The following is a 17662-nucleotide window of genomic DNA, read 5'->3' on the forward strand; positions in this document are numbered from 1 at the left end:
TTTCTCTGCTGCTGCTGCTGCTGCTGCTGCTGCTGCTGCTGCTGCTGCTGCTGCTGCTGCGGCTGCGACACAAGTATTCGTCTCTCAAGGTTTTGACGGAGCGGTGTCAAAAGGTAGCCTATGAGGTGCTTAGTGTAAACTGCTTAAGGAATCATTGAGCTATCAGCACAGAGACTGCAAGGCCACTCTGCCAGTAGGTACGGCACTCTTTATCTGAATGTCACTCTTTATTCTCCACTTTGCTTTTATTCGTTTAAAACCTACAGGCGTGTTTGCCTTTTGTAACGATTTTTACCCAACAATTAATGTAACCTCTGATTCATCAAAACACTTAATCATCAGGTGTTTCCTGCTTGGTACCTTTGTTTGTGTTTTAATTTATTGGACCTTGTGCATCTCCGACCCTGGGCTTCTTTTTAATTGCCCGTATTTACATCAGTCAGACATCAAACACAGGGAGAGAGACAATTTTTGTAAGCGAAGCACAAAGGAGCCCTTTGAAATGTCTACAGTCATATGAAATGACATGCTAATTAAAAATCTAAGGCTGCCACTATGATAGGAGAAGCATTTATATTGGTAACTGTGGTGTATAGACTGTCTCCATAACTCATCAACACACAGAGGCCATAGTGTTTATGATCAGACTCCCTACCTGTTTACAAACCACCTAGTAACCTTCCTATTCCATTCATCACGAGCGACGCCCCGCCTGTAATTTAGCAGGCCAGCTTTCAAAAGGCTAAATCATTTTAAACATTTCACCCGGTGCACTTTGATCTACAGTGGCGCACAGTTACACCAGGGCAGGTACAATGAATCCAGTCAACCAAGTGATGATTTATCTTTCAGTTCATTAAGGTTATTGCCAATGTATATACTTATTAGAGCATTCTAATTCTAAAGTGCCATTTTTTTTGTTTCTTTCTTTCCCCTGCAAGTGGAGAAAGTGTAATTGAATAATTAAGGCAAAACACTGGTTTTATTTATGCGCGTCGTGAAAGAAACAATTAAGCAAATGATGAAAATCAACTCTATGAAAGTCAGTGTTCTGCTGAGAATACACTGAATGCACATTGTTTCATACAGTGTAATGAAACTGAGACTTCACAGCTGGTGGTGATTATTGTGTAACCCTGCACTTTATCTGACATCGCTAAAAAACATGTTACTGTACACAATACCTGGTCAAAAAACATGTTTTATCCAGGTTTAAATGGGTTGGACCCAGGTACCACTAGCCAGGAACCTTACTTTTTACAACTTGGGTAGCACTCAATACTTTGATTTAATTTCATTGGCAACTTCAAATCCCTCACTCAACATCATTTGGACTAAAGATACAACAATAATAACCACTGTTTCCTGTGAATGAGGCTTAAGAAACATTTAAATGAAAGTAAAAAAGAGATAAAAAAAAGTAGACGCCAGAAGTTATCTGAAGAATAGAATCAGTGAGGGAGAGAGTACAGAACCCAGTGACAGCTCGCTGTTATCAGCCAGCTGGTATTGTGCTTTCCTGTGCTGTATAAACACACCAGCTCTCAGTAACAGTCAGTGCTAAGGACTGAACAGCAGCCCTGCCCATCCTCAGCCCACCTTCCTCTGTCAGACGCAGAGATTTTTGGGGGAGTGCCGAGTTGTGCTCTGCGTTCGCGTTTGCACTTGATACACTGCACAGGGCGTTTCGCTGTCAGGGTGGAGACGTTTCACTGGAGCACGGGGCTCAGCGTGGAGACGAGTCTGTGCGTCTCTGCGCCGCTTTCACTCCTCTTCAGCTCTGCTCTGTTTACACGGAGCGCACACGTTTAAAGTTCAGCGGTTACCAGAGCGGCATGAAACGCACACCATGTGCCAGAGCCCCCCGTCTGAAGGGACAACAACAATAAACCGCTGACAAGCATGGAGCGCCTCAGAAAAAGGGTCTAAATGGTTCTGGAATTTTGAAGACAGCACTTTGGACGGAGCTGGGCATTCCAACAAAGAGATAGGAGAGGAGGGAAATGAATGAGGAGGGCAGCCAAAGGCCTTTGTTCTATTTCAGAGTACAAGGCAGTTTCCGAGATTATACCCTGCACAGATTATGTATGTCTGATAGGAATGAGGGGCTTGTTAACATGGATTAAAGCAGTGCTTGTGTGGCATGTGCTTGGGTTGATTTAGTCATCGTGGTCCTACCTTTTACATCTGCTAAAAGTTCGCTGGTGTTCAGCCTCTCCATCTTCTCTTTCCACTCTTTAGAAAGAAGTTTCTCCATGCATGACGTTTCTAAAATAAAAGAAATAGCTTATTTTAGAGACTTGTTTTTTTTTTGTTTTATTACACATGTAATATTCTGGTTTTAATTTGTGAATCAATCTCTTAAAAATATCACATGATGGCGTTGCGGTTTACGATATTGCGCTCGAGACATTAAAGGAGACTCAGTTTGACAGCGGAGAGATGACCTCAGGGTGCAAGTAGGAGGGATAGTTTAAGGGCAGAGTGACACACAGTGAGACTGGGTACATCCAAGCGTTCACATGGCTGCCAATGATGAAAACAATTAACATTTGTCCAGCAGACAATGAATCAGAGGAGAAATGGCTGCGATCTGCCATGCCGTCGCTGAGCTGGCTGATAAAGAACATGCTGGGCCAGCTGACCCGGGCCTCTGCCATCCCCACACCGCTCGGGGGGTCACACTGTTCCCATCAAACACCGGCAGCACGAGAGAAAACCTCCACCCCTCCACCTTGAGCCACCGTCTCCACAGACTCCCCTCTAAATTGAACCAGATCAAGACATAGTCCTGTTCTGGGGCTACAAATTAACTTGTGCAAAATGCTTCATTGTGTGTTTTTTTTTTAATAGAAATTGTCCTCAGGCTTTGTGTTTTGCCTGAGGAGGAAACCGCAGACATGCTTATTATTCCCTCTAAGCCATGGGGTGTGATAATAATAATCTAATAGTGAATCATTAACATGAGCGTAGAGTAGTTTTAGACACAATTCATAAGTATTCTTAATATTTTCAAATGAAGCCACTCGGGAAGGTTAGTTTCTCTGTGTGTGTGTGTTTTTTTTGTACATGAATATGAAGAAACAAATAGAGCGGTGAAGGCAGAGGCAGTGTTCACTGAAATCAACCTTGATGCCAAACACAGAGAAGATTTGCACAGTTTAGAATGTATACAAACATTTTTCCTCCTTTCATCCCACCGTAACATCTTTCGCCCTCGGCTTCCACAAACCAAACACTGCTGCTCTCGCGCTGACTTCAGACGGACTGGGAGTAACATGAGGTCAGTAGTTGTTGTGGCCTTGTTTAAGGATGGCTTTCAAGGAGATCAAGCAGAGTGACCATTTTGTTTGATTGTCCACTTCCTCCAATGTGATGGGGGTCGACAGGACATCTCCAGCTCCAAGGTCATTATAACATTACTTCGGCTTTATTGACTTTCCAATTCCCAACTCAGTTTGTCCCCTTGACCCTATAAGCGAGGGAGAGAGAAAAGGCTGCATGTGTTTTGTGTGTTTGTGTGTGTTGACACAAAGATCACAGATCCGAAAACTGGGGTTTTTAGGAGGAGGAGGAGGAGGAGGAGTAGCAGAGCTCAGCTCTTCTTCCCTGCGCCTGACCCCTGGGTGAGACAGCTTCCTCTACCGGAACAACAAACTCCTCTCACGTCATAATCCTCAGAGAGAATTAGTGTGTGACATTTTCTCCCCTAAAGCACAGAAAAGGGCTTGTTTTGTTGTTTTTTTTAAAGCGGTGTAAAGGGGAATTAAACAAACACAGTTAACATATGTACTCATACGCACACACACACACACACACACGCACACGCGTGCTTTCATCACAGATGCTGCTCAAGCACTTGATCATTAAGGAATGCACCAACTGTTGGAGATAATATGGTGCCAGCTTCCATTCTACTCCAATCCTCCCCCTCCCTTCCAGCACCCTCCCAGGAGAACGGCCGCTCCCTCAATTCTCCATCCCCTCCATTGGGCCAGACACGATCCTGCCAAGTCCTCCAACAGGAGAGACTACAGCTGGAATGCACCGCTGTCCTCCCTGCCTTCCACCTGGGAGAGGTGAATAATGACCCGGATTAGTCTATAAAATAACTCTCCGACAAACACCTTTCAGCGCTTTCGAACCTTGTGGACAAAACAGGCAACCAAAAATGGATGTCGGTGAAAGCGGAGCAACTTTTTTTGTGCGGGCGCACTCAAAGGAGAACAGTAAATGAGTCAGATGTCTGGCTTTTTTCAAAGAAACCCTTCCACGGCTTATTTTTCAGAAGAATTTAGATTAATGGGAGGAATGCTATTTCAGTTTCGAAAATGCCTGTCTGTTTTCTCTGGAGAAATTATAGATGCCAATGGAAACACTGGTTAGTATCAACATAATAATTACTGTCAGGTTATGACACACCGAATATCAATTTGATGCTCACTGTAAAATAGCAAATAATTTATGATTTGCAAAAAAAAAAAAAAAAAAAAAGTGTTCACGCTTCGCTGATTTCAATGGATCTCAAATGCTGATAGATTTCAAATTGAAAGACGTGATTATTTCGCATAGAATTGGAGAAGTTTGGGGCGTAAAACGAGAGTCGCACACTTGTCCTCCCAAAGTAGGACATCACATACTGGGGAATTAGCTTAAACAAGAGAAGAGTCCAGCAAGTTTATTTTTATTTTCCTATGGGGGCTCTTAAATCTCTCGCACCCCCGCCCCCTCTTGCATTGCATTCCCTCCCCCTCTCGAGATAAAATGCTCCGTGGCTGGGGAGCAGGCCATTCAGCTGGGATGAGAATGGAATGAAAACAATAGCCCTTATCAGGCTCTTATTTACATTTTCCCAGCGTCCCTGCAGTAGACAGCTTGGCTTGTCACCAAGCCCAGATCGCCCCACTGGACCCAGACCAACTTCCTCCAGTCTTTGCAATTCCAGCGGTCCCTATGGACTCTGGCCTGGCACAGACCCCCCCTCCACTCTGCAGCTAGCACAGATAGCAACATACAAGACAAAACTACTGGAGTGTGAGTCCAAGATGTGTTCCCATTGAGACGGGAACGGTCTCTGGACTACTAAGCCTGTCTGGGTCGTATTGTGTCTTCCCTGAGGCTGGTGCTTTATGCCTGTGAAAATCCTGGAAAAAGTCCTATTCCTATGTATATTATTTTATTTGTGTGTGTGTGTGTGTGTGTCACTCAAATAGTCGTCATTCATTATATTAGCATAATTATTGTGTCAGTCCAACATAAGCCATACTTTTTGACATACATGTTAACATGTTCCTACTTAGACTGTACCAAATCGACTTAGACTTGGTACAGTCTAAGTCGTTTAAAGTTTAAAGTTAATGGATGGCAGAGAGACGTCGTTTCGAGCTGTGACATAAGCTGGAACATATCGCCACCTCCTGTCGCGGAGGGGTAGTGCTGAAATTGCGTCGCTTAACCTAACTTTTCATGGAAACGTACCGACTGACATACTTCTGCCAACAAGTTGATCCTCCCATGCAGGTACTCTGTGATCGCGTTATATGTGGGCGACGGGCGAACAGTGGAACCGAGACACCCAGATCTGCGATCAGCTGGAGAGATTAGCCTACAGCTGTTTTTTATTCCACCGTATTAAAAACAAAGCTAATGATCCTCGTAAATCTCAACAAAAGAATGTTTCCAGGCTGATGTGTGACATAAACAAAGCTTTCAGCACCTGGCAGTCGAGGCAGCCAGAATATCATGTTCACTGTAAACCGCAGTTGTGGAGTTAAGAGGCAGGTTGCCACAAACTATCTGTCCCGTCTGTACCGACAGACTCACTCAAAGTGTTGAGGGATAATACGACTGTGTTTTGATTTCTGTTCTTTGTCTTCCACCCCCCCCGTGTCGCTGAACCTCAATCTGTCTCTCGTTGACATTTAAAAAAATGTCTGTGGTTGAGACGCCTCAGTATTTTTTTATGCTGCTCATTCAAACGATCATTGTAAAGTGTAAAAAAAAATCACCAAACAGACAAATTAACACAGTTACTAACAAATCATCTCCTGTCACTTTGGGATTGGATTGGACGATAATAAAGCAGACCTTAAAAATTAACGACACCAATCTGCAAATAGCTCTCCATGGAGATATGAAGTATAACGTGTGTGTATATTAAAGATCACACAAAAAAAAAAGACCATCTTCACTTTTACACATCAATGTTTTCAATCAGAAAACACCCATGGCGTTTCCCAGACAAAAAAAAAAAAAGATTTGTTACAACACGCAGCAGAGGGTGATTTATTACCCCCGAGTTGTCAGCAATGAAAATGTTTCAACTGTCTGCCGCTACACTCAGCTTCCCTGTGTGCACTGTTCTCCGGGGAGAAAGATGATACTTGTGTTTGAGTGTTTGTTGTGTTGAAAAGCTGCTGGCAGAGGAAAGATTTCTATCTGCGAGAGTCAAATTAGCCGTCAGTCATGGATAACCGACCGAGAGACCTCCCCTTTAGCATTGGCCTTGTGTACCAGTCGTCGCAGCCTCCGGGGGGAAAACATGTAATTACCAAATCAATGATCAGCTGACACTGACCATGTAGATAAAGTGGTTTCCAGAATGTGGCAAACGGGGGGGACAATGCAGTTTTCAGTGAGAGACATCTGTAAACATTCACTTCACCTTGAATTAATCACAGATTTGAAATGTTTCAATGTGATTACAGAGCCCAAAAGTGGTCATTATGATGATCTATGAGCAGTAATTACAAAACTGAAGAATGAGTGACGATAGAAATGTATTAGTTGCTTAATTTTCAAAAATAAAAAGTGAAGATACAGTACATATATATATATATATATATATATATATACAGTTTATATAGATATAGATTTTTATAGATTTTGTTTTTGGTTCATTGTGATTTTAATGATTTATAAACCCATAATTCATGCTGTCATGACTCTCTCTGGTATATTGGAGACTATTATTATGTGATGTGAAAAAAACTAAATTCTAAAACTCAAAACTGGAATGTATCAAAAAAAAAAAGAAGAATCCTAAATCTCACTCGTACATTGAGCATTAGTGTATATTTCTTTTCTGCGGGCACAGATTTCTATCTCGAAGATAAAGCGGCAGAATCAAACACTGAGTCTCACTCAGACAATGATAGGCTGACGTCTAATTTCCCATCCACTCGTCAGTGGGGGAATGGGAAACAAATCAAAAGTCGAGATTGATAAAAAAGAAAATAACTGTGACACACTCCAAGGAATCCTTTGAATATCTTAATCACAGACACACTAAAAACAAGACCCCATCATCACACCAAATAAAACATAATAATTACAAGAGGCAGGCAGGGAAGTGAAATGCCGAGAGAAAACATGTTTTTGTCATTCAGCCGGTAGTCCCCAAGACAACAGCTGTTGGATGCGGCAAATACTCCTGAAGTCTCCATAATCATGGCGTTATTGAAGTGAGGACAAAAAGGGCACTAATTGCAAGGGAGCAATCGAAACGCAATAGGTTACACACCCGGGTGATGCCGCACAATGCAAACGCTAAAGAGGGAGCTGAGGTGGAGGGTGGAGGGTGGAGGGTATGTGGCGGGGGGTTAGATTCCGAGCACAACAGTGCGTTGTCGCTCATTTTCAGGCAATTGCCTTCCCACGTTGTCAACAGTTTTAATAACCTCTAGCATTTCCAGAAGACTTTTTTTCTTGTGTTGCAGTTAAATAATCCGAGCTTTTTAAAGTGTAATCACCAGTGCTGGCATGCGTGAATAAAGAGGTCCAGCTCCTTCAGACGTGTCGGTGTATTGTGGAGCACCTGCACCTGGTGGTGGGCTGACACCTAATCATTATTCCACTTGGTGAACATCTCTGTTAGTCACCTTCAGTCTATCCTGCTCGGTCATGTAAACAGTTGCTATAAATGTAATGTAGGTAATCGAGAGGAGCGGCGCTTGACTGGTGGTCGTGATCCGCTGCCAATATCAGTTGTTAAGGTGGTGAATTTTTATGACGAGGAATTTGAGAGGATGTCGTTGCTGACGGCTAATATTAGATATTATTTAAGTTTAATTTTCATGGTTTGCAGTCAAAAATAAAGTAATTTTGTGATTACTGTAGTTCAAAAATATAATCTGTTGATACGATACATTGTAATATATTGAGTTACTAAGCAAGTTGATCTTAATTCATGTCGTAATAGAGGTAGAATAAGGTTATGTAGAATTATGTGTTAATACCTGCTTAATAATTACTAATAAAGGGCTATTATGCTACTTATGCACGTCAGTAAGCACCTAGTTAATGGTGAATATGTGTTCCTTAATGTAAAGTGTTACCAAAAAGTCTTATTTCAAAAAATAACTGGAGACTTAAATGCAACACAAACCCACTGTAAAGAATAGTAACGGTAAATGGATATGGGCGCTTCACAGAATCAATAACAGCATAATCCACTAAAATATCAGGATATTTTAGTGGATTGTTATTTCCTTACACGTCTAGTTGTTAGATTGTGTCTTATTACGACAAGGAGACACCTTTGCAAGAGTTTAGTAAAGATCTGTTAATAGATCAGCTAGATAGATAAATAATTTTTCATACTTTGCCTGTACTTTGTTCCATTAGCAGCTGAAGGTTTTAGGATGAGTGAGTGAATTAAAAAGACGTCAGCACAAAGAAAGAGGGGAAAAAAGCGAATTAAATGTGCTGTAAACTTTTGGAGTGTTTTTACCTCAGGCATCGAAATGTGCTGCCCTACGAGACCCAGGACCCCTCCCTCATCCTTCCCCTTCATCCGCACTGACCAACGTGTTAATCCCGCCGCGTTGACCTGGCCATTCTGAGAAGCCGTCGACACGCGCAGAACCCTGACCTCTCCAAATAGGACATGTGTCTATCAAGCATGTATGAATTAACCATCCCCGAGAGGCCTCACCTCCTGAGCTGAGCAGCATGTGACCTCTCCCAATCCATTTTACTGCGGCACTCCGTGGCAATCAGGCTTGAATTATTAAAGTGAGCAGTGAGCAATGATCAATTCATCGCGGCCCCTGCTCACAGCCCGCCCGGCCGTACTTCAGCGGGAATGACATTGAGAACACTTGAGTGTGCTTCCAGACAATGCACATAAATATGAAATATGACAGACCCGATATGTCAATAATCATAACTGTACAGGAGGAGGCCATGTCCGGGCTAATCCTACAGAGGTGCTGTGAGATGACGATAAGGGGAGCAGGTCTCGGAGGCAAGAGTTGGGGAAGTCGAGGGGTCGACGTGAAATGTGCTGCAATGCTAAAAACTGCTGGGCATCTATATACTGTACACCGTGCTATAAACGTTAATAGCAATTTTCCTTTGTGTGTGCGAAACGTGTCTTGCACAAACACGACTGAAGGCATGCAGCCGCCTTTTTTATCTATCTAGAGAAGTGGAAAACAAAAGCAAAACAAGTTAAAACAGAGAGGAAGTTTGCAAGTCAAGGAACCTGGAAGACGGAGGAGGAGGAGGAGGAGGAGGAGGAGGAAAAAAATCAAATCAAAACTTTGCGAGGAAGAGATGAGGAGCCAAGATAAACCAGCACTCAGAGCCCCCAAAACTGCAATCTCCCCTTAAGCTGGAGAGTGGCAGCTGGCAGAACAGCTGGTGAATAGGATTAATGTCAGAAGAATGAAATAAAACTCAACATATGTCCGAGCCTGAGGTGTTGGGACTGTGCGTGATTGTGCCCCCGATGGATGCCATGTGTGCAGCTGGAAGGAGCTGCTGTGCTGCTTCGCTCTCTACCCCACAAGGTCACTTTTAAGAACTAGGACCATTAAACGCTTCCATAGCAGAATGAACTTTTCTCAGAATGAAGAAGAAGAAGAAGACGACGACGAAGCCTAATTCAAGTGATACAATTTACTCGTTTCATTTTAACAATAGTTGAGGTTTTATTAAAATGGAGGACAATTGTTTGCAATTTAATAACGAACATCATAAAATGCCTGCTTATTATTGTCTGCGTTTACCATTACTTCTCGAGTCTCAGCTCATGAGGGTATCAGCACTGGTGGAGATGAGCGTTATGGGCAGAAATATGTGGACCTGTATTCAGTTTATAATTTCCATTTGATGTTGGTAATCATTAGGGTCCACACACAGTAATAAATTATTATAATTTCACACCGAAATTAAATTACTGGGTACCTTGCGTTGGAGAGATTTTTTGTGGGGGTACCCGGCAATTTAACTGTCAGATATAAACTCGCCTGCTAATCAACGCTCGAAAACATTCGCATTTATTCATCTATGTTAAATTAATAGACGTGTGAAGAAAACGTGGAGCACTGTGATCATGGCTGTTCAGTGCGATTTAGTAAATTAATGGGTGTCTGACTCTACATGGACAAAAAGAGACTAATAGGATCCACATGAATGCATTACAATTTGCCATGAAGCCAAGTGACTGGTATAGACATCGAAACTTTATTTCATCATAAACACTGGACGATGGCGACGCGCTTCACAGATTACGCCATGAGACGAGATATTAAAAAAAGCACAAATTACAAGGATAAGCTGGATAATATACTGTCATTTTGCTCAAGTGTATGTATGTGCTTCTCCTCCAACTGCATTTGCTTTTTGTCTGTGACCAAACTCATAGAGTTCTATTCCTCAAAATCACATTTCACCATAAGGTACAGGAGCCCTGCTTTTGGTAGATGTGTCATTTGTGCCAATTTCAATCCAATAAAAGTGAAAATACGACTATAAGCGTCACACATGGTCTGAAATTTAAAATGTACAAATTTAAAATTTAAATCTTTGGTGGAGGAACTATGCCTAAATCTTAAAATTACCTTAAATTAACTTCAATTTACCAGTCAATTCTTTATATGATGCCACTATTTAATTATGTACAGGATACAGGCAGATCCACAGGTACCAATTTCCTAATAAAGATCATGACAGTGTGGATTGACTTTACCTTGGGTAACAATAAACAAACATCTCCACTTCGCCCCATGCAGTTTCACAGGTGTCCAGTAGATCATATTTACTTCTTAATTCTGAATATTAATAATTTAGTCGAGATGTCATGAGAGGATGCTCGCAAAGAAACACTACAGGATTCGTTTAAGGTCTTTCTTCCATGTTTGAATTCCATGTTTCCATTATAATTTAAGGAAATGAGGAAACTTAATTGCAAAAAAACAGTTTGTTTAATTTCATACCAACTTTGTTTACCAAGATGCCAGATTTTAGAACGCACACACACTGAGCACTTGGCTACGAGACCAAAGGTCAGTATTTATAGATTATATAATTTATTTTCTGAGCAAAAAAAGAGTTCATCCGTTAATTTAAAAAGTTTCATGAGTCAAAGCACCATTTTAACGACTTGATCAACATTATTACTGAAGAAAATCACTAAATCAGATTGTTGGTCCTCTATAGCGCTTATAGGAAAACAAAATTCCATGGTACTTTTAAAGGTTAGGCATTATGATTTGTTTTCCCACAGCTAAGAGTCTCTATATGCTGCTGTTCAGACTGGTAAAGCGACAATAGAAGCCGTAGTTTCCCATTCATTCAGCTCTTTCCCTTTCGGCGAAACACAAAGCCATTTGGACGAAGACCCGCTGAGCAAAGATGGAGAAAATTTCTTCTCATGAGCGACTGAGCTCATAGGACCAGCGCACAACAGGCGTATGCGTCATTGGCTTTGTTAAAAACAGAGTGCCACCTACCCAGAGAGAAATAAAATAAAAAGAAATGACACAAGGAGGAGGGAGGAGAAAGCTGAAATTTGGGAAGTAAACGGACGGTATAAGGTCTAAAGAGTCATATAGTATGAATTTGACAATATAATCTTAAAGCAAACCAAACTAATGTGGTGCAGGGTTGGAAATTGTACAAAATGATGACTTTTGTAAAATGATTATCATCACACGTCTGTTAGTTTCTCCTGACATCTTGTTTCATCACAGCTGATTAAAGAGTCTCTTTGTTTTCGACACATCAAAGTTTGGTGTTTGCCGTTCGGGGCCGAGACAATGTAAACATGTTAATAGAGTGCATCTCACGCTCGAGCTGTCGTGTTTGCTTATGTCGAGGCGGATCCCTGCGCCGGATGACTGACGTACCTGCGACTTACAGAACAAGCCTGAAATGTGCTCTGAAATCATTAGCAGGCCACAGAGGCTGTCTGTGCCCAGGGTGTGAGTTACACTCCCACTATTTTGATCCTCGGTCAGATGACACCGGCTCTTTTGTCAAGTTATGTGTGGAGAATGCTTGAGAGCTGAATGCCACAGCCAGGACAGTGATACTGAGCTGGCACACAAGTCTCCCAGTGTAACCCTGCTGCAGACTTTCACACACAAACACACACACATACACAGCAGGACACATGTGCCCTCCCTCTGCCCCCATCCCATTGTGGAATATCCCCTCTTCTTCACATATCTCGCTGCCGCTCGGCCCCCCCCCCCCCTGTGTGTGTCACTCTTATTATTCCTTTTAATTGAAAAACCCGGCGGATGTTTCCCAATTCTCAGCGTCACCGTCCAATGTCAAATATAGTAGCATTAATGGCTTCTGGTTTCTTCTGTGTCAGCGTTTCACCATCCCCGTGCCCCTTTAAATACTGCGGTGTCACATAAAACAGTCAAGCCATTACAAACTGCGGCTGACTTAATCACTTAGTCACTTGCCTGCGACACTGGGGGTAAATCTATTGTTTGCTTTTCTTATTTGAACCTGGAGAAGGAAAAAAACCAGCGTTTTACCATTTTCCAAAACGTGCATCAGTGATGCCACTGATTGCCCATTCTGTGCAGTTCATTTTAAATGCAGTTGATGAGGCATGTACCTACAACCGGCATGTGGGTGCGTGAGTATATGTAAAGACAAACAGGCCTCTGTGCAGCGCTGGCTGTGATTTGTCTCCCAGAGACACCAGTTTCCTCCTATCAAGGGGTTCCTGTGCAGCCAGTAAGCCCGGATCACAATGGGAGTTTTGTGCTGCGTTGGTGCAGGGGGACACGCTCAACAGCTGAACCCAGGAAGATGGCCTCTGGAATGCTCCATAGCAGTTGCTACTGTTGACTAATCGGAATATGAGAAGTGGGGAAGGTGATCTTGAATGCAAAGAATTGCACATTGAAGAAGCAGCTGCTTGTTTTGTCATCTGAATGACCAAGGCAGCAGAAAGGAGTCCCGTTTTGAAAGGGGGCAACAAAATCTGTATCTTAGCTTGTGTAAAGTGAAACCTGTGTTGGCCTCCATCGTCCTACAGGGACGCGTACACTGAGGGCTCTGGTTTGGAACAGACAGTAAATGGATAATTCAGCCGCGCACCGCTCCGGTCTCCCTGTTCCAGTCATTTCCAGAGACTTGGTCAGAAACAAGTGGCGATCGGTCATGACGTCCCCCCCCCCTAAGAATTTGAACTCCTCAAGATTTGGCTGACACCGTGTTGAGGTGTTGCAACCCCAAATTCAAAGATATCACCTGCAGCCAGGCTCCTATTAGATATAACAGCTGACAATCACACTGGTGTCTATTTTCTTCGAAAAGGTAACACAACACTTTTACAAAATTGACATCGTGTTCAACTGAAGAAGACCCCAAACTAGTGACTGAGGCTAATTTACCCATAGATTTCAATTCAAGTGGATATTTTGCGCCCCAGTGGCTATTCAGTATATTTACATTGGACAGAGAATGGTGTTTTTATGGTGAAAAAATGCTAAAAATGTCCCATAGGGATGAATTAAGAGCAAAAATCCAACACAGATTAAATGTTGTCGTCCCAGTGACCCGTTTACCAATTGGCCAATCAGCAGGCACTTTCCAAATGTGTTATTTTCTTTTAAATAACATGTATAAAGTGTTGATAGTCATCTATAACATATTTCTTTCAGAATTGGCTTCTTTACTTGTTGAAAATCACATTAGAGGCAACAGAAATAGTTAGTAGTAAGACAGAAATGTTGATCTTTTCACCAGGTAAGTGTTACAAGATGGGAGAGGAAATGATAAAAGGGGAGGGGGAAAAAAAGGAAGTAAAAGAGTGGAGAACAAGGAAAAGGGTGGGAAAGTGAGATTAGGGAGGAGTGAGGGGCAGGGTATCTTTTTTTTTTTGTTTTTTTTGTGAAAGTTCACATGTCAGGCTGGCAGCCTGCCCGCGGCGTACAGCCGAAAAATCTATTTAACGTCTGCTTCACAGGGTGACAAGAGGGTTGATTGGCAGAGAGCAGAGAGCCGCTTTTGATCATGTGTCTTAACAAGCGATTCCAACTCATGTCTATTCAGCCTGAACAGATCTACATTACCTATTCAAACAAAAGTGACAGACCAGAGCACTGCTCCGCTGGGCCGGTGCACCGAGCCACAGGCTGAGAGAGAACACACACACACACACACACAGGGAAGTCCTGACTGATGCACACATGTTCACTGAGTTATTTAACATGAGTTATTTAATCAAATATATCATTTGCAAGAAGGTTTTTTTTAAATCACGTTGAGAAATTAAACAGCAGATTATTAAGGGAATAGGGAAACAGGAAGGTTTGTGACTGATGTTTGGCCTGTGTGTGTGTGTGTGTGTGTTTCAGCCTCACACAGTGTGGTAGGATGCTGCACTCAGAGGCAGCGTATAGAGCAACGTGTGAAGTGAAGAATGCCTCCAAATCTGCAATCAAGGCAACTGGATCTCCAGCCCTCATTGCATATGCATAGAGTCAGAGGCTCATGCACAGATCATTATAACAAAGATTCCTATTAATTAGGTGGGATAAAGCAGAACCAGATGACATGGCAGCTGGGATGAGAGGAAACGGGGAGAAGGGAGGGAACTGAAGGAGGGGGGGAAGAAGGTGCATCAGTCTGTTTGGGGAGAGGGGAGGAATATAATGCATATAACGTGCAAAATTATACCAAGAAACATAATAATCTCACTAAGAAATCCTTTTAAAATCATTTTAAATGCTACACTTCAATGCACAGCAAGTGCATTCTGCAGCCAGGAGTCTCTCAATCAAAACACTAACAAAAGACCAGTTTGATGACTTTGGGAAGTAGTTTGCGTTTGCACTTTACGGTGAGAGCTTTGGCAGCGAAACGACACACACACACACACACACACACACACACACACACACACACACACACAGTGCAATGAATTAACTTATAGAAGGAAATAGTGGCTTATTCACTGTGGTCTTTCAAAGGGGATTTGTCCTTATAGCAGAGGTGACGTCCTTAAAAGGTGATAAATACGATGATCCCTGGCCTTGAGCACAAATACAGATCTCTATGGATTTAGATATAGTAGTGTAGTAAAGTGTTTAGATATTTTAATAGAGTAAAAAGTCTTTATCTTGCGTGTGACTTGCAGCCTGTGAGCCTGTGACACTGACGGTGTTAACAACAGAGTCAAGAGTTCATCAGTGCTAATCAGACCACAGGCTTAGAGCTGATCCCATTCTCTTCCCAAGCTTTCACCCACCCCTGAATCTCATTACACGGCCTGTTGTAATAGAGGATAATGACCCGGGGGCCATGCGCACACAATGCTGATCACTCCTCTACACTCAACCTAGCACACTGTCATTATACAGTGATAATGCACAGCCTTACCGAGGGGGGAATTACACTCACCAACAGAGGAGCGGTGGCGGTGGCGCGGAGGAGGAAGCGACCTCTGACACCTACAGTATACACACATAACCCTATTTGCCCAAACACAATTCACAGTGGCAGGTCGTGCCGACACAATTTATGACATAAGCAGTGCTTCTGCCACTGCTCTCTCCTGTGCAGTCATTAAATACTTTTCCACCTCAGATTAAAAATGGCGTGCTGTTTGGTTGAATAGTGGTGTGGCTCCCCTTTGTTAAGCTAATTGGCCATGACTCCGTCAAAGGGCTCCAGGTGTTGAACATTCTGCTTGAGCAGCCACTGTATCTCCTCTAACCGCTCGAAAAAAAGAAGAAGCTGTATCTTAAGGAAGGGCATTTTTAGATCAAGATTTATTTGATTCCAGTCGCAGTAAATCCGACCTTGCGAGAGCGTTTCTCTATTCTGCACGAGAGCCGGGGAAACGTTGGGTTACTGATATTTATAGGTTCTACGTAAAAAGGATCCACTGTCAGTTCAGCAGCTGTGTCAGACGTCCTCAGATCACACCTGTTCACAGGCTGGATGAACCCGAATCACATGCACCACTGTTGTCTCAACAGCATCCGGGGACCTGGGCTGTGAATCCGTGATTGCTGCTCAGACAGCAATAGTAAACACACGCGGAAGGAGAAGAAAAACAATAGGCGGAAATCATCTCACAAATGTTCCATTGAGATAAAAAACTACTCATCACAACAGTCAATAAAAAAAAAAAGCATAACTGCATCCAATTCACTGCTTGCTTTGCTGGCAGAGACTCAGCGAGCTGATACCTAAAAGCTAAGACAGGAAGCTACAACCCAATTACTCGTCCTTGTCTTAGGGACGACCATAAAGACTCCACACACAAAGTATTTCCTGTGTTGACTTGCGCGGTATTGATTCATACTTTAGTGCATTATATAAAACTGTTCTAATTGCATGTGAATCAAATCAAGGTCACCTTGGCGTTTTATAATGGTGGCTATTTTTCTTTCTCCCCCCCCCCCGGCCCCCGCCCGCCCCAATACTTTATCCTGACATTTTTAACTCTTGACAAGTGCTGTCTGGAGACTTATCCATAAATAATGCATTTACAATACCTAGTAAATAAACATGGGGCACAATCGTTAGCCCTGCTGGCAACTGGGCCTAATAGAGCTTTTACAGCAAAGGTGACTATTCAGCTAAATGCGGCACTTGCTGCTGGGAGAACATTTTCATTCATTAGCACAGTCACAAGCACTTAAAGCACTTTAAGGACCAGAAATGGAGAGGAAGGGTGGAAGGATAGAGAGGGTGAAAGGCTACAAATATATGGCGATGAAGGGACGGAGGAGTGATACCTACAATACTGAGCACTTCCTTAATAAATGATAAATGAGCAGAAACTGGACAATACCCAGAGTATTAATAATATTATTATTTTTCTATTATTAATAGCAGAGAAACCGAGTCCTAATTATATTGGATACAGTCCAGTTAACAGGGAAAAGTGACTTGTAAAGTGTCCCACTCAACAAAATACTCAACTCTAACAAGTACTGATGATAGATAATGACACATTTGAATTAAAGCATGGATACCTGACCCGCGTCTGTCAGGCTGCATTTAAAATTGTAATCAGGCTAACACTTCACATCACACTTCAGCGATAGCGCGGTAATAATATGGTAATTGGGAGGTAATATTATAGTTATATTCCATCTATTCAGGTAACTGCTTGGTAATGAGAATTACTAATGTACTAAATACTGGCTACGATCACCTGAAAATGATTAGGAATGAAATTTGAACGTTGGAATCCAGGGGGCTTTTATTCTGAAAACACCTGTGGAATCAAGCCTGAAAATGTACCTGTTTCTGTTTACTTGTATCGCACTATGACATCATTTTTTGGCACTTGATGATATATTTTTATTTCATACTGATGGTCATTTACATTGTATGTGTGCGTAAATAGGGGAAAAGAACAGTAACCATGCAGCTCAGGTTTAGACTGAAG

General features: G+C 42.4%; 1 protein-coding gene and 1 long non-coding RNA gene across 7 annotated transcripts in view; one reads left to right on the forward strand and one right to left on the reverse strand.

Moving 5' to 3' along the window:
* LOC131459316 (uncharacterized) overlaps nucleotides 1-17662 on the forward strand; it is a 233381-nt gene that overhangs the window by 164558 nt on the left and 51161 nt on the right. The gene's annotated exons all lie outside the window — the stretch shown is intronic.
* Nucleotides 1-17662, reverse strand: part of sox6 (SRY-box transcription factor 6) — a 122828-nt gene that overhangs the window by 56164 nt on the left and 49002 nt on the right. For 5 of the 6 annotated variants that reach the window (XM_058629007.1, XM_058629006.1, XM_058629004.1 and 2 more), the window contains one exon: nucleotides 2179-2268. The exons of the other annotated variant lie outside the window; for it this stretch is intronic. In XM_058629007.1, coding sequence (XP_058484990.1) covers nucleotides 2179-2268 — 90 coding nt within the window. The remainder of the gene's footprint in view (nucleotides 1-2178; nucleotides 2269-17662) is intronic. 6 annotated transcript variants of the gene reach the window in all.

The sequence above is a fragment of the Solea solea genome, chromosome 5, assembly GCF_958295425.1.
Source record: "Solea solea chromosome 5, fSolSol10.1, whole genome shotgun sequence".
NCBI lineage: Eukaryota > Metazoa > Chordata > Actinopteri > Pleuronectiformes > Soleidae > Solea > Solea solea.